This window comes from Neoarius graeffei, chromosome 13, assembly GCF_027579695.1.
Source record: "Neoarius graeffei isolate fNeoGra1 chromosome 13, fNeoGra1.pri, whole genome shotgun sequence".
In the NCBI taxonomy this organism is placed as follows: domain Eukaryota; kingdom Metazoa; phylum Chordata; class Actinopteri; order Siluriformes; family Ariidae; genus Neoarius; species Neoarius graeffei.
The window spans coordinates 27,335,902-27,358,129 of record NC_083581.1 but is presented as its reverse complement, the minus strand read 5'-3'; the positions used below and the strand labels follow the sequence as shown (position 1 = coordinate 27,358,129).

The 22,228-nt window shown below is 42.3% G+C and overlaps 1 protein-coding gene across 2 annotated transcripts in view; it reads left to right on the top strand.

Annotated features, from left to right (window-relative positions):
• lrp1ab (low density lipoprotein receptor-related protein 1Ab) overlaps window positions 1-22,228 on the top strand; it is a 348,035-nt gene that overhangs the window by 227,519 nt on the left and 98,288 nt on the right. For both annotated transcript variants that reach the window (XM_060937437.1, XM_060937436.1), the window contains exons 25-31: window positions 1,865-2,069; window positions 2,352-2,516; window positions 5,853-6,097; window positions 11,907-12,038; window positions 15,086-15,313; window positions 15,420-15,594; window positions 20,526-20,620. In XM_060937437.1, coding sequence (XP_060793420.1) covers window positions 1,865-2,069; window positions 2,352-2,516; window positions 5,853-6,097; window positions 11,907-12,038; window positions 15,086-15,313; window positions 15,420-15,594; window positions 20,526-20,620 — 1,245 coding nt within the window. The remainder of the gene's footprint in view (window positions 1-1,864; window positions 2,070-2,351; window positions 2,517-5,852; window positions 6,098-11,906; window positions 12,039-15,085; window positions 15,314-15,419; window positions 15,595-20,525; window positions 20,621-22,228) is intronic.

Sequence of the window (22,228 nt, the reverse complement as noted above, 5' to 3'; positions counted from 1 at the left end):
GCATAAGGCTTCAGAAATTCTCGTAATTCTTCTTCTTCCGGGTTTACGGTGTTTACAGATCCCAGCATGCTCGCGGGGCATGTGTGGGCATGTGAGGACACTCCTCCTCACCAATCAGTGCACAGGGGAGTGTCTCCTCACGCCCCTAGCCCCACTCGGCTCGGTTGGGCTCACTTCAGCCCTAGTCCAAAACCGTGCGAGTTTTGGGTGCTGAGTAAGGCTGAAGCGAGCTGAGTCGTGCTGCTCTGAGGTAGTCGAAACGCGAGCTGTGTTGGGCTGAAGTGAGCTGAAAAAGGGTAGTGGAAAAGGCCCATATGGGCGAGAGGCAGGGTCCACCCTGGACAAGTTGGCAGATCATCACACAGAGACAAACCACCATTCACACTCGCATTCATTTACACCTACGGTCAATTTAGAGTCACCAGTTAACCTAACCTGCATGTCTTTGGACTGTGGGGGAAACCGGAGCACCCGGAGGAAACCCACGCGGACACGGGGAGAACATGCAAACTCCGCACAGAAAGGCCCTCGCCGGCCACGGGGCTCGAACCCGGACCTTCTTGCTGTGAGGCGACAGCGCTAACCACTACACCACCGTGCCACCCATAAAATAGAATTCTCCATTTAATTTTTTTTTCTAAAATATCGTCGGAAAATCAAATCGTCAGCCCAGTATTGTGAATTGTTCCATGTGGAATGGCGGCTACTTCACGTAATTTAAACCTAACAATAAAAATGTTATTTAAGACAGAAAAATCAATAATATGACGCTTACAGGTTGGTGGAGGAGTTTAAGTATCTCGGGATCTTGTTCACGAGTGAGGGAAGGATAGAGCGTGAGATCGACAGGCGGATCGGTGCAGCCTCCACAGTGATGCGGTGGCTTTATCGGTCCGTCGTGGTGAAGAAGGAGCTGAGCCAAAAGGCGAAGCTCTCGATTTAGCGGTCAATCTACGTTCCGACTCTCCCCTATGGTCATGAGCTTTGGGTAATGACCGAAAGAACAAGATCGCGGATACAAGCGGCTGAAATGAGTTTCCTTCGCAGGGTGGCTGGGCGCTCCCTTAGAGACAGGGTGAGAAGCACAGTCACTCGGGAGGAGCTCGGGGTAGAGCCGCTGCTCCTCCACATCACGAGGAATCAGCTGAGGTGGCTCGGGCATCTCTTTCAGATGCCTCCTGGACGCCTCCCTGGGGAAGTGTTCCAGGCATGTCACCCTGGGAGGAAGACCCAGGACACGCTGGAGGGACTATGTCTCTCGGCTGGCCTGGGAACGCTTCGGTGTTCTTCCCGAGGAGCTGGCCGAGGTGTCTGGGGAGAGGGAAGTTTGGGCTTCCATGCTCAGACTGCTGCCTCCGCAACCCGGTCCCGGATAAGCGGAAGAAGATGAGATGACGCTTACTGTGAGGAGATTAATTTACCATCGTCAGTGCTTCAGTGTGGAAAGCCTTTTTGGTGTTGCAACTTATTGAACGACCATTTGAGTGTTTTTTTTTTTTTTTGTATTTTATTAACTAGGAGAGAGAAAAGAGAGGCTGGCGTCAGAGTGACTGTTTATAACTGTGATAACAAGAACTAACCTGCTTTGCAGACGTTCCACGATATTAAATAGAACTATAAATGGATAAAGCATAACGTGTCGTTCTTTAATTTAATAAAAATGTATGTAGGGAAACAGGAAAGCTATTTTCCTATAACAGCAAGTCCTGAAGTGTTTGATTCCTATCGTTATGATGTACGGCTGTAGGTCGGGTGTGTGAGATGATGAAACCGAAACCGTTCAGTCACACTCATCGTGTTCGAGCCAGCTCTTTAAATAAAGCTTACGTGGAATATGTGGTAATGTGTTTTTGCTTTGGTGCAGCCCTGACCAGTTTCGAGGTGGTGATCCAGTATGGTCTGGCCACTCCAGAGGGTTTGGCTGTAGACTGGATTGCTGGAAACATCTACTGGGTGGAGAGCAACTTGGACCAGATCGAGGTGGCCAAGCTTGACGGCACCATGCGCACAACGCTCCTCGCTGGAGAAGTGGAGCATCCGCGAGCCATCGCCCTTGACCCGCGTGATGGGTGAGATACACACGTTTATATACAGTAGAATGGTACGGTATGTAGACTTCCTGTAGATATTTCCATACGTGACTCAGACAAACCTGGCATCCTTTCATTTTCTTTAATGAGGAAAAGCATTTTCAAAAACAAACCTTTTACTTTCATAGTTAAACATTCAGGTCATTCCTGGACTATTTCTTTAAATAAAAAAACCCTACTTTAATATTTGGATTTGATGCGAAGTTTGTTGGTATGGCTTTATTAATAGAGCCTCGTACCTTTTCTTTTTTTTTTTTTAAGTATCTTGTTCTGGACAGACTGGGACGCCAGTTCTCCTCGAATCGAAGCCGCTTCCATGAGCGGCGATGGCCGGCGCACGATTCACAGAGAAACAGGAAGTGGAGGCTGGCCGAATGGGCTCACTGTTGACTACTTGGAGCGCCGTATTCTCTGGATTGATGCTCGGTATGTGTGCAACACTTACTCCTACAAACTTCCTTTATTGCTGGGTTTCACGTGACGTCACATCCGCCTCATTAGTCATTCAAAACTTGAGCTGGTGGTCTGACAAAGCGTTTGTACGAAGAAGGTGCATTGCTCGCATGAAAAATGCCTTACGCTCGCGTCGTTCGAATCGATCAAACCGTGAAACTGATACGTTTGTTCAGGGTTCCCCATGAACTAAGAAAGGGTGAACAAACACAGGATTTCACAAAAAGACGTCGAGAAAGGTGGCTTTTGAACCTCTCGGTGAACTCGAAGGGAGGCGAGTCGAAGCATGCTCGAGTGATCACTTGGTGAAAGGTTTGTCTCTCCTTCTCAGCTATATCCTTAGTGTTTTCCAAGTACTTTTCTTGCTATGTGTCGTTATTTTACGGTACTTTTTTTTAGTCACGAAGCGCTAAAGTCCCCAGCTGTTTCTTTGTTTCCTCCTCACAAAGTCCATACGCATGAAGGTCGCGACAAAATTCTTCCCCAGCCGTACAGTTACAATGCGCCGTGATCACTTCTCCGTCTTGTTTAACTCAGATCCAGGTCTTTAAAGGGGTTTCTGATGATCTTTGTGAATGATTTACCTGAGAGATAAGAGCTAACACAAGCGAGAACCAAGAGAACTGTTGGTTGTTTACACTTCAACTTGCAGCGCTTCGTTGTAAAGACGTGAACGAAAAGCTTAAACATACTTAGACGGGCAAAAACAATACAGGATTCATTCGGCAGTGACTTGATAGTGAGGTCCTTTACCCAGCCACGTACAAAAAAAAAAAAAAGTCATAAGCCTCCGTACTCTTCCACGCTTTCATCTGTTTTGCGGTGTAGAAGGACGTCTGCAACACCAGATAGTTCGAGATGTCGGGGAACTCGACTGAAGGGTAGTTTTCGAGATCGTATGACAAATCCTTCTTTCCCAGACTGTAGGGGTCGATTCCATTGCCCATGGCAACCTTCTGAATAGATCTAAAGCCAGCAGTGGCTTCTAGATTACGAGCGTACTCTAAGTTATCGCTAGTTGTTTGCACTATGGCAGCCGTTTTGGTTCGCTAGACCACCAGCTGTTTCACCGGAAGTGAAAGCGCTAAGAAAAGTCACGTGACCCAGCAATTAATGAAGCCATGACATAAAGGTTAAAGAAGCAGCATTGGGACCAAAAGGTTGCTGGTTTGATTCCCTGGACCGGCAGGAATGGTTGAAGTGCCCTTGAGCAAGGCACCGAACCCCCAACTGCTCCCTGGGCTGCCCACTGCTGTGGGTATGTCAACGTTTTGTTATCTTTGAAATCGTAGAACACATTTAGAAACACTATTGAAACCTGCAACTTTAAAGGTCATAGGCAACGGTCGGAGGTGAAACGTAGAATATCAACTTTATTGTCTAGAAGAACGACCCAAAAAGCAAATTCAGTCTTCCTGGTGTCTAATTTGCACCCTAAAATTGAATAAAATGGTTAAAATATACTGTTTTGCCCAATTTCCGAAGGTTTGTTTACATCTCACTTGTGCGCACTTTCACCGCCAGGGAACCGTCGTCGTGACGTCATTTAAGGCAAACAGACTGGGAGCAGCTCTGTGTTTTACTTGCGAACCGAGCACACGTGTACAGACTTTGGTCGTGAGAGGTTGTGTAAAATGTCTGATGGCGATTTTGAAGTAGGAACTCTCCAAATTGAATATCGAGAGGCGAAACCATATATGTATGAACCTATGGCCGTTGCGAAACAATCAGTGAATGTGGCTCACTGGTTTGACCGTGCAGCCTCGGAATCGGACAGCGACTCGGCCGACTCTGATCGCGGTGACCCCGGACCTCAACAAGACTCGCGCCCAAATGATTTATCCTGGTAGTTATGATAAATTCTTACTTTCGTCACAATACTAAATAAGTGCCCTTTTGAAGAATAATTAAACCGCCCTGCCTAGTGGATATAGGGAACGATTACTGGACAGTGCGCCGGTAGGCCACGTTAGCCTGCCATCCGCGGCATTATACTATTTATAGCCGGCTCTAAACGAGGAAATATCCCTTTGTCTCATTTCCACAAAGACTGTACAGGATCCCTTAGGATTCTTGACTTGTCAATTGCAAGCAAAAGTAAAAATGTTCACCTCCAATCTTCTCCTTTTTGCTTGAGCGTTGCTGCTCCGTTTCTTCTTTGACTGCTTGATTTTGTTTCACGCACACAATCCACTCTCTCTACCTCGTCTCCTCTTTCGGAAAAAGCCAATCCACTCTCTCTGCCTCGTCTCCTCTCTCAGTAAAAGGTAAAAACTTCTTCCTGAACCGGTCCCGTCGTTACAGTTCACTGCACAACAATAAGGCATGGTTTTTCTTTGGAAACTCCCAAACGCACGTCTGCATTCAAGTCGAACAGCAATGTAAGTAAACGGAAGTGGACTCAACTCAAGCGGTTTATTTGTCTTGAATGACGTCACGCACCGAGTGGTCACGAAAATAGCCGAACAGAAATTTGCCGCAATCCGCGCTAACTTATTTTAATTATTACTTATTAACAATACTTCTTGGGACCAGAAGAAAATTACAGAGGGTTTTTTAACATACAACGTTTCAAATATGCATACACTGAAAACCGTTGCCTATGAGCTTTGAAGGTGCATTAGGTAAGATCTTAAAAGAAAAAAAAAGCCTTCTAACGGTTGAGTAGGTGGGTTCGACCTTTTGATTTTTAAAATTTTTTAAAAAATATTTATTTCCTTACCTCTGTCTGTCTGTCTATCTCCATCTGTCTGAAAAAGTTTTTTTTCTCAGCAACCACAAGTCATAGTCACTTGGTACCAAACTTCAGCTTGGGGTTCTATACCGTGTGTACCATTTTCAGGTCTGTCGCACATCGACTTCCTGTTTACCGACTGAACGTATTTACAAAATTTTCATAACATTTTTCTCAGCAACTACAAATCACAACTGCTTGATATTTGGTACCGAGCTTCAGCTTGGGGTTCTATACCGTGTATATTGTTTTCAGGTCTGTCGCACATCGACTTCCTGTTTACCGACTGACTGGTATTTACAAGACGCACAGGGTGGATTTTGACGCTATTTCAAGAAGCAAAATGCTATTTCAGAATGAGTTTCCCAGGATGCTGTGTGAAATCCCTGAGGAGAGACACTGCTCTTTACTTACTTGTTTCAGGGTTCATTATTTGTTGAAGTCAACGTTCATGACAAGCGTCTTATTCCTTCGATCGCTTGCATTCTGATACAAGCGAGAGCGGGGGGGATATGGAAGTGAGCAGTAGCTCACAGTCGATCTTGTTTTTCCTCCTTTGTTCAACCCTTTTCTAGGTCTGATGCCATCTACTCCGCCGCCTATGATGGTTCCGGGCTGATTGAGGTGCTGCGGGGACACGAATACCTCTCGCACCCATTCGCCGTCACCATGTACGGGGGTGAGGTTTACTGGACGGACTGGCGCACCAACACACTGGCTAAAGCCAACAAGTGGACGGGGCACAATGTTACGGTGGTGCAGAGGACCAACACACAGCCATTTGACCTGCAGGTTTATCATCCATCAAGACAGCCTCAGGGTCGGTACTGCACAGCTCTCACTCACAAAATGCAAACAAGGAAAAAAAAACCCACAGCAAAATTCCAAATTGGCAGCAAGCCATGAAAAACATGTTCGTTATTTGTTTGAAAGTGTCTCGACTTTGCCAGACGCTCCTATGTAGAAATTCAATGAATGTATCGTAACGTCAGAAATATAATTCAATTCCATCAAAGCACAACACGACTCCAATTCCAAAGGCCTATCGTATTAAAAATGCAGCTGTATTTGTATAAGACGAGCGTTTTAGTCGCCTGCGTACTGCTTCCCTACGTTCTGAACTCGACTCCACTGTCCTGGTATGCGTCGTCCCGTGTGTAACATTCCTATCAAACCTCAGTCTCACACAGTCATGCGTGTATACACACTTGTACACGCATGTATACACTTCCCTTGAGGTGTGACTGACCTTTCCATGGCTTCATGAGCCTGGCATGTGTAAACCAAGGCTGTGGCATTTTTCTCACAGTCTGCTCTGCTCGACAGTCATACCACAGTGTGAAGTCGTGAATGATGAGGCTATTTCGCAGTATTTCTGAATTTGTTACATGCCTTTTATGCTTCTTGCTTAGAAAACAAACAGACCTCCATTTTAATCGTTTTTAAATTTAATACATTTTTTTTCCCCTTCAATTGTTTTGACCCACCATCATTTTGAAGCATTAAGTCAGATTAACCGGGATCAAATCACATCTTTCCAATTTTACATGTACAACCCCGATTCCAAAAAAGTTGGGACAAAGTACAAATTGTAAATAAAAACATTTACAAATTTAATTTACAAATCTCAAAAGCTGATATTGTGTTCACAATAGAACATAGACAACATATCAAATGTCGAAAGTGAGACATTTTGAAATTTCATGCCAAATATTGGCTCATTTGAAATTTCATGACAGCAACACATCTCAAAAAAGTTGGGACGGGGCAATAAGAGGCTGGAAAAGTTAAAGGTACAAAAAAGGAACAGCTGGAGGACCAAATTGCAACTCATTAGGTCAATTGGCAATAGGTCATTAACATGACTGGGTATAAAAAGAGCATCTTGGAGTGGCAGCGGCTCTCAGAAGTAAAGATGGGAAGAGGATCACCAATCCCCCTAATTCTGCGCCGACAAATAGTGGAGCAATATCAGAAAGGAGTTCGACAGCGTAAAATTGCAAAGAGTTTGAACATATCATCATCTACAGTGCATAATATCATCAGAAGATTCAGAGAATCTGGAAGAATCTCTGTGCGTAAGGGTCAAGGCCGGAAAACCATACTGGGTGCTCGTGATCTTCGGGCCCTTAGACGGCACTGCATCACATACAGGCATGCTTCTGTATTGGAAATCACAAAATGGGCTCAGGAATATTTCCAGAGAACATTATCTGTGAACACAATTTACCGTGCCATCCGCCGTTGCCAGCTAAAACTCTGTAGTTCAAAGAAGAAGCCGTATCTAAACATGATCCAGAAGCGCAGACGTCTTCTCTGGGCCAAGGCTCATTTAAAATGGACTGTGGCAAAGTGGAAAACTGTTCTGTGGTCAGATGAATCAAAATTTGAAGTTCTTTATGGAAATCAGGGACGCCGTGTCATTCGGACTAAAGAGGAGAAGGACAACTCAAGTTATCAGCGCTCAGTTCAGAAGCCTGCATCTCTAATGGTGTGGGGTTGCATTAGTGCGTGTGGCATGGGCAGCTTACACATCTGGAAAGACACCATCAATGCTGAAAGGTATATCCAGGTTCTAGAGCAACATATGCTCCCATCCAGACGACGTCTCTTTCAGGGAAGACCTTGCATTTTCCAACATGACAATGCCAAACCACATACTGCATCAATTACAGCATCATGGCTGCGTAGAAGAAGGGTCCGGGTACTGAACTGGCCAGCCTGCAGTCCAGATCTTTCACCCATAGAAAACATTTGGCGCATCATAAAACGGAAGATACGACAAAAAAGACCTAAGACAGTTGAGCAACTAGAATCCTACATTAGACAAGAATGGGTTAACATTCCTATCCCTAAACTTGAGCAACTTGTCTCCTCAGTCCCCAGACGTTTACAGACTGTTGTAAAGAGAAAAGGGGATGTCTCACAGTGGGAAACATGGCCTTGTCCCAACTTTTTTGAGATGTGTTGTTGTCATGAAATTTAAAATCACCTAATTTTTCTCTTTAAATGATACATTTTCTCAGTTTAAACATTTGATATGTCATCTATGTTCTATTCTGAATAAAATATGGAATTTTGAAACTTCCACATCATTGCATTCCATTTTTATTTATAATTTGTACTTTGTCCCAACTTTTTTGGAATCGGGGTTGTACACGTGTCGTGTGTTTATTTATTTATTCCCCCCCCCCCCCCCCCCCCCCAAACTGTAACAGTTATCTCAAGTTTTTATCAAGATTTTAGATTTTACACTCTCTGTTTACAATATGACTAACACGATCTTGTTTTAAAAATAATAAAGCAACCACATCAGCCATCCGGTGTGCCCGGGTAAACCGTGCACATGACGTCATAGATTTCCGCATAGTTGCTCACTAGCTAATAATAATAATAGCAACACCATCCACAAGTCTAACTGTAACAATTCTAATGGTATTGTAACCGTAATAGCAGTAATGTTAACAACAGCTTTGATCATGGCAGTTTTGTTAAAAGCAATAATTGTAACGATAACATTCATGACATGACATATTGCTGATAGTAACAGCATTAACTGTAATGACAGTAGCGGTAAAGACTCTAATGGTGATGGCAGTAACTTTAACAGCAGTTTCGATCATGATGGTAGTGCTAAAGTAATGGTAATGACAGTTATATTTATGATGGTCATGGTAAAGACTATAAAGGGAAAGACCGTTATATCAGCAACAGTATCAGTCATGAGGTAAAGGTAATAACGATATCAAAAGTAACCACAACAGCAGCAACAATCATGGCATTAACATTGTCAGGATCAGTGGCGTCAGGAGCAGTACCAGTTGTAACTGTAATCACAATTATGTTAATGGCGGAAATGCTGATGACTATAATGATGACCGGAATGACAGTATTGTTAACGGTGGTAATGGTAAAGCAGTAACCATAATGACAGTAGTGTTGATAGGGATAATACTAACGACTGTAATGGTAACCGTAATGACAGTATTAATGGTGATGACGCTAATGACGGTAACGGCAATAACCGTAATGATAGTAATGTTAATGGGGATAATACTAATGACTGTAATGGTAACCGTAATGACAGTATTAATAGTGATGACGGTAATGGCAATAACCGTAATGATAGTAATGTTAATGGGTATAATACTAATGACTGTAATGGTAACTGTAATGACCGTATTAATAGTGATGCCGCTAATGACGGTAACGGCAATAACCGTAATGATATAGTAATGTTAATGGGTATAATACTAATGACTGTAATGGTAACCGTAATGACAGTATTAATAGTGATGCCGCTAATGACGGTAATGGCAATAACCGTAATGATAATGTTTAATGGGTATAATACTAATGACTGTAATGGTAACTGTAATGACAGTATTAATAGTGATGACGCTAATGACGGTAATGGCAATAACCGTAATGATAGTAATGTTAATGGGTATAATACTAATGACTGTAATGGTAACCGTAATGACCATATTAGTAGTGGTGATGGTAATGGCAATAACTGTAATGATAGTAATGTTAATGGGTATAATACTAATGACTGTAATGGTAACTGTTATGACCGTATTAATGATGATGATGCTAATGACGGTAACGGCAATAACCGTAATGATAATGTTAATGGGTATAATACTAATGACTGTAATGGTAACTGTAATGACAGTGTTGTTGATGGTACCAGTAGTAACCATAATTACAGTAATGTTAATGGTGATGACACCAATGGCGGTAACGGTAATGGCAATAACTGTAATGATGTTAATGGGTATAATACTAATGACTGTAATGGTAACCGTAATAACAGTGTTGTTGATGGTACCAGTAGTAACCATAATTACAGTAATGTTAATGGTGATAACGCTAATGATGGTAACAGTAAAACAGTAACCATAATGACTGATGTTAATGGAGATGAAGCTAATGGCTGTAACAGTAATCGTAATGACAGTAGTGTTAATGATGATGATGCTAATGATGGTTATAGCAGTAACCATAATGACAGTAGTGGGGGTTAATGGGGATAATGGTAACTGTAATGACAGTATTAATGGTGATGATGCTAATGGCGGTAATGGTAACTGTAATGACAGTAATGTTAATGGGGATAATACTAATGGCTGTGATGGTAACTGTAATGACAGTATTAATGGTGATGACGCTAATAACAGTAACGGCAATAACCGTAATGACAGTAATGTTAACGGGTATAATGCTAATGACTGTAATGGTAACAGTAATGACATTAGTGTTGTTGAAGGTAACAGTAGTAACCATAATTACAGTAACGTTAATGGTGATGACGCTAATGACAGTAAAACAGTAACCCTAATGACTGATGTTAATGGAGATAAAGCCAATGGCTCTAACAGTAACCGTAATGACAGTAGTGTTAATGGTGATGATGCTAATGATGGTTATCGCAATAACCATAATGACCATAACGGTAAAGCAGTAACCATAATGACAGTAGTGTTAATGCTAATGACTGTAATGGTAACCATAATGACCGGCGTTAATGATGACGCTAATGACCGTATTTTTAATGGGTATAATGCTAATGACTGTAATGGTAACTGTAATAACAGTAGTGTTGTTGATGGTACCAGTAGTAACCATAATTACAGTAATGTTAATGGTGATGACGCTAATGACGGAAACAGTAACCATAATGACTGTGGTGTTAATGGAGATAAAATCTAATGGATATGTTAACTGTAATGAAGGTAGTGTTAATGGTGATGACACTAATAATGGTAATGGCGGTAACCGTAATGACAGTAACGGCAAAGCAGTAACCAAAATGACAGTAATGTTAATGGGGATAATGCTAGTGACTGTAATGACAATAATGATGTTGACAGTAACCGTAGTAACCATAATTGCAGTACTGTTAATGGTGATAACGCAAATGACGGTAACAGTAACCCTAATGATGTTAATGGAAATAAAAGCTAATGGCTGGAATGGTAACTGTAATGACAGTAGTGTTAATGGAGATGACGCTAATGATGGTAACAGCAGTAACTGTAATGACAGTAACGGTAAAGCAGTTACCAAAATGACAGTAATGTTAATGGGGATAATGCTAATTATGGTAACGGCAGTAACCGTAATGACAGTAATGTTGATGGTGAAAACACTAATGACGGTAACAGCAGTAACCGTAATGACGGTAATGATGACAGCAGTAAACATAATGGCGCTAATGTTAATGGGGATAATACTAATGATTGTAACTGCAGTAACTGTAATGACGGTAATGTTATTGGCGATAACGCTAATGACGGTAACCTCAGTAACCGTAACGACAGTAATGGTAAAGGCTATAACGCTAACGTTGAATGGTAACAGCAGTAACTGTAATGACTGTAAGCTTAACAACCGTATCATTGATGGCAGCAGAGGTAACAGTAATGACAGTTAGTATATAAATGGCTATAATAGTAATTATAGCGGTGACTATAATGGCAATAACCGTAACGCCAGTATTGTAACAAATAATTCACATTGAACACTTAACATTTAGCATTATTTACGATAAGGTACATGGTTATACCTGGTTCCACATGGTTATAGGCTCTTTCTGACCTTCTCATTGTGCTTTTACTTTTCAGCTCCAAACCCCTGTGCCGCTAACGGCGGGAAGGGCCCGTGCTCTCACCTCTGCCTCATCAACTACAACCAGACGTTCTCCTGCGCCTGCCCCCATCTCATGAAGCTGCAGGCAGACAAGCACACCTGCTACGGTAAAACACCACTGAGGTCCTCTTACTGACGTGTAACGGCCTCTGTATATGAGGAACGCACGTTTCAGCGTCTGCACTGGCGAGTTACCTGTGTTGTAGGTGGTGACGTTTTTCATGTTACCACCCCACGTGAATAAAGGACAGTTTGTGAAATAAAAGAAACTCATTTTTTGCTGATGCCTCAGAAGTGGTGTCGTCTGTAGCGTGGCAGTGCAGCGCTGTCGCTCAGTGTTTTGGGTTCTCGGGATCAGCGTTTTGTATTCTGCAGCACGGCCGGTTCTCTGTGCTGCACGGAGTCCAGGTCGCTGTTTAATATTCTGCAGCGTGGCAGCGGTGTCCTGCTCCACTCAATCAGGAGCACTGCTTAGTATTCTGCAGGCGACCTGCTCTGCGTTCTGCACTGATCTCACATCAGTACTGAGGGCGTTCCAGTGACCTGCAGTGTGCATGTGCGAGGAGAAGCCGGACACACACACACACACACACACACACACACGCGCGCACGCCTTCTATTATTAACACTGAAACTAAGCTGTGCACCCTGTATATATTTACTCATATCTCTCTCTCTGTCCTTCATACTCTGTCTCTTTCCTTCTTTCTCGCTGTTTGTGTCTGTCTACAGTGGATAAGTTTCCACACCCCTGTTCAAATACAAGGTTATTGTGATGTAGAAAAGGAAATCAAGATAAACTGTCAGATCATTTTCTGCTTATCCGTCCGTCAGTGTCTGTCTCTCTTTCACTCGCTCTTTGTTTTTGTTTGTTACTGGCTTTCACTCTCTCTTCTGACTTAAATTATTCTCACTGTCCCAATGTCTATCTGTCTTTCCTCTTTCTTTCTTTTCCCTCTTTCTTTTCTTTGTCTTTCTTTTGCTATTTCCCCTTCTTTCTTTCTTTCTTTCTTTCTTTCTTTCTTTCTTTCTTTCTTTCTTTCTTTCTTTCTTTCTTTCTTTCTTTCTTTCTTTCTTTCTTTCTTTCTTACTTCCTTTCTTTCTTACTTCCTTTCTTTCTTACTTCCTTTCTTTCTTACTTCCTTTCTTTCTTACTTCCCTTTCTGTCTTACTTCCTTTCTTTCATTATTTCCCTTTCTGTCTTTCTTTCCCTTTCTGTCTTTCTTTCCCTTTCTGTCTTTCTTTCCCATTTTCTTTCTGTCCTTTCCCCTTTTCTTTGTCCTTCTTTCTCATTTTCTTTTTGTCCTTTCCCCTTTTCTCTGTCCTTCGTTCCCCTTTTCTTTTTGTCCTTCGTTCCCCTTTTCTTTTTGTCCTTCGTTCCCCTTTTCTTTTTGTCCTTCTTTCCCCCTTTTCTTTTTGTCCTTCTTTCCCCCTTTTCTTTTTGTCCTTCTTTCCCCCTTTTCTTTTTGTCCTTCTTTCCCCCTTTTCTTTTTGTCCTTCTTTTCCCCTTTTCTTTCTGTCCTTCTTTCCCCCTTTTCTTTCTGTCCTTCTTTCCCATTTTCTTTCTGTCCTTCTTTCCCCTTTTCTTTCTGTCCTTTCCCCTTTTCTTTGTCCTTCTTTCTCATTTTCTTTTTGTCCTTTCCCCTTTTCTCTGTCCTTCGTTCCCCTTTTCTTTTTGTCCTTCGTTCCCCTTTTCTTTTTGTCCTTCGTTCCCCTTTTCTTTTTGTCCTTCATTCCCCTTTTCTTTTTGTCCTTCTTTCCCCCTTTTCTTTTTGTCCTTCTTTTCCCCTTTTCTTTTTGTCCTTCTTTTCCCCTTTTCTTTCTGTCCTTCTTTCCCCCTTTTCTTTCTGTCCTTCTTTCCCCTTTTCTTTCTGTCCTTTCCCCTTTTCTTTGTCCTTCTTTCTCATTTTCTTTTTGTCCTTTCCCCTTTTCTCTGTCCTTCGTTCCCCTTTTCTTTTTGTCCTTCGTTCCCCTTTTCTTTTTGTCCTTTTCCCCTTTTCTTTCTGTCCTTCTTTCCCCCTTTTCTTTCTGTCCTTCTTTCCCCCTTTTCTTTCTGTCCTTCTTTTCCCCTTTTTCTTTCTGTCCTTCTTTTCCCCTTTTTCTTTCTGTCCTTCTTTCCCCTTTTTCTTTCTGTCCTTCTTTCCCCTTTCTCTGTCCTTCGTCCCCCTTTTCTTTTTGTCCTTCTTTCCCCCTTTTCTTTGTCTTTCTTTCTTTCTTTCTTTCTTTCTTTCTTTCTTTTTCTTTCTTACTTCCTTTCTTTCTTTCTTTCTTTCTTTTTCTTTCTTACTTCCTTTCTTTCTTACTTTTTTTCTTTCTTACTTCCTTTCTTTCTTACTTCCTTTCTTTCATTATTTCCCTTTCTGTCTTTCTTTCCCTTTCTGTCTTTCTTTCCCTTTCTGTCTTTCTTTCCCTTTCTGTCTTTCTTTCCCTTTCTGTCTTTCTTTCCCATTTTCTTTCTGTCCTTTCCCCTTTTCTTTGTCCTTCTTTCTCATTTTCTTTTTGTCCTTTCCCCTTTTCTCTGTCCTTCGTTCCCCTTTTCTTTTTGTCCTTCTTTTCCCCTTTTCTTTTTGTCCTTCTTTTCCCCTTTTCTTTCTGTCCTTCTTTCCCCCTTTTCTTTCTGTCCTTCTTTCCCCTTTTCTTTCTGTCCTTTCCCCTTTTCTTTGTCCTTCTTTCTCATTTTCTTTTTGTCCTTTCCCCTTTTCTCTGTCCTTCGTTCCCCTTTTCTTTTTGTCCTTCGTTCCCCTTTTCTTTTTGTCCTTTTCCCCTTTTCTTTCTGTCCTTCTTTCCCCCTTTTCTTTCTGTCCTTCTTTCCCCCTTTTCTTTCTGTCCTTCTTTTCCCCTTTTTCTTTCTGTCCTTCTTTTCCCCTTTTTCTTTCTGTCCTTCTTTCCCCTTTTTCTTTCTGTCCTTCTTTCCCCTTTCTCTGTCCTTCGTCCCCCTTTTCTTTTTGTCCTTCTTTCCCCCTTTTCTTTGTCTTTCTTTCTTTCTTTCTTTCTTTCTTTCTTTCTTTCTTTCTTTCTTTCTGTCTTTCTGTCTTTCTTTCTTTCTTTCTTTCTTTCTTTCTTTCTTTCTTCCCTCCCTGAAACCTTCATAACTTGTGTGTGTTTGTGGTGACGTTATTAAAGTCGTTCTTTTCTCCTCTTTCCTTGTGCCCAGAGTCTCGCCAGTTCTTACTCTATGCGCGTCAGATCGAGATTAGAGGAGTGGACATCGACAATCCATATTACAACTACATCATCTCCTTCACTGTGCCCGTGATCGATAACGTAACGGCAGTGGATTACGATGCCCGGGAGCAACGCATCTACTGGTCCGATGTTCGCACGCAGATGATCAAACGAGCCTTCATTAACGGGACAGGGGTGGAGACCGTGGTGTCGGCCGGTACGACTCCAGCTTCTGCTTCTTCTATTTCTGCTTTTCTTTAATCATGGCCTCCACTGACTCAGTGAACTCCAAAAGTCTGAAGTCGCTCGTGTTGCTGTTTTAGATATCCCTAATGCTCAAGGCTTGGCTGTAGACTGGGTGTCCAGGAACCTGTTCTGGACCAGCTATGATACCAGCAAGAAGCAGATCAACGTGGCCCGTCTGGATGGTTCCTTTAAGAACTCGGTCATCCATGGACTGGACAAACCACACTGCCTGGTGGTACATCCCATGCTCGGGTTAGTGCCAGGTCTTTCCTTTCACACACACTCTCACACAGATGTATAGCTATAAATGGTACGGCAATCATAATTCTTGACCCCCAGCTCTGTTTTGGGTGTTTTTTTTTTTTTTAAATTTCATTTATTTATTTATTTATTTCTCAGCTAAATACAGGAATCGGTAGCATCACACTAGTGACCCACAGCATTGAGATGCTTTGCGTGACCTTGAAATATATTTATGAATTGGAGCGTACTGTATTTAAATTAATATATCAAATGCAATGTTGTGAAATTGTGTTAAGGGTAAAAAAAAAAATTAAATAAAATATCTTGCCGGTGATTATCCCGAGTCCAGACTGAGCCTGGATGTGATCTGCACTCAGAGTGGTGATCTATCCTCCCCTGTACATGTTTCAGTACTTTGTAATGTGGAAAAAGACCCATGGATTGAAAGAGTAATAGCCTCCTCTGCTCACTCTGGTTTTGTTGAAACTGGCATTATTTAAAAGTGGCAGATGCCTGGGCCGTAAGCTTTGGCTGTTTCCAAAGAAAACAAGTGGCTGAAATGAAGTGGGAACCTTTTGAAGGAAAGGATGAAGGGACAGGATGATGCTGTTTGTTTGTGAAGAGAGAGAGAGAGAGAGAGCGTGTCTGGATTTTTTTGAAGTTCTAAAGGAAAGGAGGGAGAGTTTTGCTGCTTAAATTTATTGTTTGGATTTTCTGAGGGTAGTCGTGGTGGTTGGGCGTACGGTTTGTAAATTATTCTCATGATGAGACTCAGAGCCACAGTTTTCACCACGCTGTTTTCTTAAACGGCGCCAATTGTGTTACTGATGTGAAGCCAATGTGCATGACTTTTAAGAAACCGGCTAGTGGCCTAGTGGTAGCGTGTCCTCCTCTCGATCGGGAGATCGTGAGTTCTATTCACGGTCGGTTCATACCGAAGACCATCATAAAAATGGTACCTACTACCATCTGGCAAGGCACGCTGCAATACAGATGTGAGTGGGGAGTCAAACTCTCGTGGTTACCAGAGGACTAGCCCCCCACTGTAACCCTAGCTATGTAATAGGCGAGAGGCCGAGGGCTACGGAAACGGAGATCGGCACCGCCCGATGCACCATATCAGATTGGGCCTGGTTAGTACTTGAGTGGGAGACTGCCTAGGAATACCAGGTACTGGGCATGGGAAGGACTTTGATTTGATTTTTTGATGACTTTTAAGAAGAGGTTAAACAGCAAGTTAAGCGAAACGAAATATAATAGGGACCTGACTGATCAAAATAGTCAGTTGTACGCATGAAATGATGTACGTATAGTGCAACGATGAATCCATCCATCCATCCATTATCCGTAACTGCTTATCCTGTGCAGGGTCGCGGGCAAGCTGGAGCCTATCCCAGCTGACTACGGGCGAAAGGCGGGGTACACCCTGGACAAGTCGCCAGATCATTGCACGGCTGACACATAGACACAAACAACCATTCACACTCAACATTCACACCTACGGTCAATTTAGAGTCACCAGTTAACCTAACCTGCATGTCTTTGGACTGTGGGGGAAACCGAAGCACCCGGAGGAAACCCACGTGGACACGGGGAGAACATGCAAACTCCACACAGAAAGGCCCTCACCGGCCGCGGGGCTCGAACCCAGAACCTTCTTGCTGCGAGGCGACAGCGCTAACCACTACACCACCGTGCCGCCCCACTGCGCAACGATAAATCATGATCCAAATTTATGACTCTTCGAATCACAAACATGAATCTCAATTATCAGGCTGTGTAATCTTAGTTTGTCCGAGCTGGAATAGCATTGTTTTGCGCCCCTTCTGCTGTCTATAACGTACAATAGTGGGAATGCACGTGACTTCACGCTAGGTGGAAGTAACACAGCTCTAATGCTACGGAAAAACACGCACACAAAGAGACGTAGAATGTGAAAGAGCTGTCGTGTGATTGACTCTACAAATAGATTTCATAAGAAATTGGTGCTCTCTTTTTACAGACCGCTGAAAGATGAAGAAAAGAGAAGCAAATGGAGGCAGGATAAAAGTTTATTAAGAAAAGGCTTCTTTATTATTAACTTGTATTCCTTTTAATAAAAATTCAATTTTAGTTAATATTTTACTCCAGCCTTTACAAATGTGGGTAAGTTGTTTTTATATAGTGTTTTTTTTTTTTTTTAACAAAAGGAATATTTAAGTTGATAAAGAATAGGATTTTTTTATGCCTCTGCCACCATAAGGTGCAGGAGGCATTATGTTTTCGGGTTGTCCGTCTGTCCATGCGTCCGTCCCGCAACCTTGTGAACGCGATATCTCAAAGGTTAATGAAAGGAATGAAAGGACAAACATGAACTGATTAGATTTTGAGATCAAAAGGTCTAAGGTCAAGGTCACTGTGAGGTCAAATGTCTGTCCGAAAACCTTGTGAACACAATATCTCCAAGGCTGATACAAGTAATTTCACCAGGTCAAGATTACTATGAGGTCAAATGTCCATCCCCAAATCACAACTTAAGGCGTGTAGTCTACCAGGCGGAGGCATCCCCATCGACGCCATTGGCGTCGAGTTCTATCTAGTTTCTTTTTTTTGTGACCAATTGTTTTTTATTTTATAATGATGCACATATTCATAATCAACACAAATACAGAGGTATAACACTTCCCACCCACCCACCCCCCACCCCAACCCAGTGGTGAGCATCTGTAATCTTACGCTATATAAACATTTAAAGTACATTGGTATACAAGTGTATAGAAACGAAACAACATATTTTCCAGCAAAAAAGTAAATAAATTTAAAAAAAAAAAGTTACAGAACAACTGTATACCGCACCTTAGACATGAGTATCAGCAATAAAGGTTTTGACCTCATCAAAAGCACGGTTCCACCTCCTTAGAGTTTGCGATCTGGCACCATGTATACGGGCTGTTGAGAGTTCCATAGATATACAGTGGTGCTTGAAAGTTTGTGAACCCTTTAGAATTTTCTATATTTCTGCATAAATATGACCTAAAACATCATCAGATTTTCACACAAGTCCTAAAAGTAGATAAAGAGAACCCAGTTAAACAAATGAGACAAAAATATTATACTTGGTCATTTATTTATTGAGGAAAATGATCCAGTATTACATATCTGTGAGTGGCAAAAGTATGTGAACCTCTAGGATTAGCAATTAATTTGAAGGATGAAATTAGAGTCAGGTGTTTTCAATCAATGGGATGACAAATCAGGTGTGAGTGGGCACCCTGTTTTATTTAAAGAACAGGGATCTATCAAAGTCTGATCTTCACAACACATGTTTGTGGAAGTGTATCATGGCACGAACAAAGGAGATTTCTGAGGACCTCAGAAAAAGTGTTGTTGATGCTCATCAGGCTGGAAAAGGTTACAAAACCATCTCTAAAGAGTTTGGACTCCACCAGTCCACAGTCAGACAGACTGTGTACAAATGGAGGAAATTCAAGACCATTGTTACCCTCCCCAGGAGTGGTCGACCAACAAAGATCACTCCGAGAGCAAGGCATGTAATAGTCGGCGAGGTCACAAAGGACCCCAGGGTAACTTCTAAGCAACTGAAGGCCTCTCTCACATTGGCTAATATTAATGTTCATGAGTCCACCATCAGGAGAACACTGAACAACAATGGTGTGCATGGCAGGTTTGCAAGGAGAAAGCCACTGCTCTCCAAAAAGAACATTGCTGCTCATCTGCAGTTTGCTAAAGATCATGTGGACAAGCCAGAAGGCTATTGGAAAAATTTTTGTGGACGGATGAGACCAAAATAAAACTTTTTGGTTTAAATGAGAAGCGTTATGTTTGGAGAAAGGAAAAGACTGCATTCCAGCATAAGAACCTTATCCCATCTGTGAAACATGGTGGTGGCAGTAATCATGGTTTGGGCCTGTTTTGCTTAATCTGGGCCAGGACGGCTTGCCATCATTGATGGAACAATGAATTCTGAATTATACCAGCGAATTCTGAAGGAAAATGTCAGGACATCTGTCCATGAACTGAATCTCAAGAGAAGGTGGGTCATGCAGTAAGACAATAACCCTAAGCACACAAGTCATTCTACCAAAGAATGGTTAAAGAAGAATAAAGTTAATGTTTTAGAATGGCCAAGTCAAAGTCCTGACCTTAATCCAATCGAAATGTTGTGGAAGGACCTGAAGCGAGCAGTTCATGTGAGGAAACCCACTAACATCCCAGAGTTGAAGCTGTTCTGTACGGAGGAATGGGCTAAAATTCCTCCAAGCCGGTGTGCAGGACTGATCAACAGTTACCGGAAACGTCTAGTTGCAGTTATTGCTGCACAAGGGGGTCACACCAGATACTGAAACCAAGGTTCACATACTTTTGCTACTCACAGATATGTAATATTGGATCATTTTCCTCAATAAATAAATGACCAAGTATAATATTTTTGTCTCATTTGTTTAACTGGGTTCTCTTTATCTACTTTTAGGACTTGTGTGAAAATCTGATGATGTTTTAGTTTATATTTATGCAGAAATATAGAAAATTCTAAAGGGTTCACAAACTTTCAAGCACCACTGTAATATCAGGTACCAGTGCTGAGCATTCCCAAAAGAAATGTAAAAGTTCTATCTAGTTTCTTCAAAAATATTGTGGGAAAATCAAATGGTGAATTGGGTGAATCGTTCCATGTGTAGTCTGTGGTTCAACAAACTTGATTTGTGTGACAGTAAGAGTGTGTATGCGATATGCATATTTTCCTGTAACTGCCTTTAAGTTTCCGAAGATTTCTTCATGAACTGCGAGGAAGCTATTTTATTTTCAATAACTTGACTCACTTTACAGAATATGAAACGCTACTGAGGCTCTGGAAAGTTGTGTAAAATATGGACTGCACAGTTACATTTTAGCTTGCGTGATTCTTAGCCGCTTGATTTCGCAAATCGTTTGTCCTCCAGAAAGCTCTACTGGACAGATGGAGACAACATCAGCATGGCCAACACAGACGGCAGCAACCGCTCGCTACTCTTCACCAATCAGAAAGGCCCTGTGGGTGAGTAACCAATCAAAACACTCGGCTAGTCTGATTTATTTGTTTGTTTTGTATGTTTTAAAGCACATGCTATTATGGAATTTGACACAGGTTATGCAAACATGTTCTGTTTGGATATCCTGGATTTGGCCGAATTTAGCGTGTCCCAAGTGTGGGCTATGCGGATAGCATTTGGGTTTTAGGAGCATTCTTTGGACATGTATACAGCGCGTTCAGAATATTCGTCTCAGTTAGGGTTTTTATGGCAGTTTGTGACACACGGTGTCTTGCCTGTTTCCGGTCAGCTCTGTGCATTGGACCAGGACAAAAAAACTGAAATATTGTCTAGATTTGTGTGTGTATTGTTTACACTCTTGCCTTCCCAAGATTCTGTAATCATTTTGATACGATCCTAGCAAAGAACCCCAAATTCAGTATCTCAGAAAATTAGAATATTACTTAAGACCAATACAAAAAAAGGATTTTTAGAAATGTTGGCCAACGGAAAAGTATGAACATGAAAAGTATGAGCACGTACAGCACTCAATACTTAGTTGGGGCTCCTTTTGCCTGAATTACTGCAGCAATGCGGCGTGGCATGGAGTCGATCAGTCTGTGGCACTGCTCAGGTGTTATGAGAGCCCAGGTTGCTCTGATAATGGCCTTCAGCTCTTCTGCATTGTTGGGTCTGGCGTATCGCATCTACCTCTTCACAATACCCCATAGATTTTCTACGGGGTTAAGGTCAGGTGAGTTTGCTGGCCAATTAAGAACAGGGATACCATGGTCCTTAAACCAGGTACTGGTAGCTTTGGCACTGTGTGCAGGTGCCAAGTCCTGTTGGAAAATGAAATCTGCATCTCCATAAAGTTGGTCAGCAGCAGGAAGCATGAAGTGCTCTAAAACTTCCTGGTAGATGGCTGCGTTGACCTTGGACCTCAGAAAACACAGTGGACCAACACCAGCAGATGACATAGCACCCCAAACCATCACTGACTGTGGAAACTTTACACTGGACCTCAAGCAACGTGGATTCTGTGCCTCTCCTCTCTTCCTCCAGACTCTGGGACCTTGATTTCCAAAGGAAATGCAAAATTTACTTTCATCAGAGAACATAAGTTTGGACCACTCGGCAGCAGTCCAGTCCTTTTTGTCTTTAGCCCAGGCGAGACGCTTCTGACGCCGTCTCTTGTTCAAGAGTGGCTTGACACAAGGAATGCGACAGCTGAAACCCATGTCTTGCATACGGTACATCTGTGCGTGGTAGTTCTTGAAGCACTGACTCCAGCTGCAGTCCACTCTTTGTGAATCTCCCCCACATTTTTGAATGGGTTTTGTTTCGCAATCCTCTCCAGGGTGCGGTTATCCCTATTGCTTGTACACTTTTTTTTTTTTTCTACCACATGTTTCCCTTCCCTTCGCCTCTCTATTAACGTGCTTGGACACAGAGCTCTGTGAACAGCCAGCCTCTTTAGCAATGACCTTTTGTGTCTTGCCCTCCTTGTGCAAGGTGTCAATGGTCGTCTTTTGGACAACTGTCAAGTCAGCAGTCTTCCCCATGATTGTGTCGCCTACAGAACTCGACTGAGAGACCATTTAAAGGCCTTTGCAGGGGTTTTGAGTTAATTA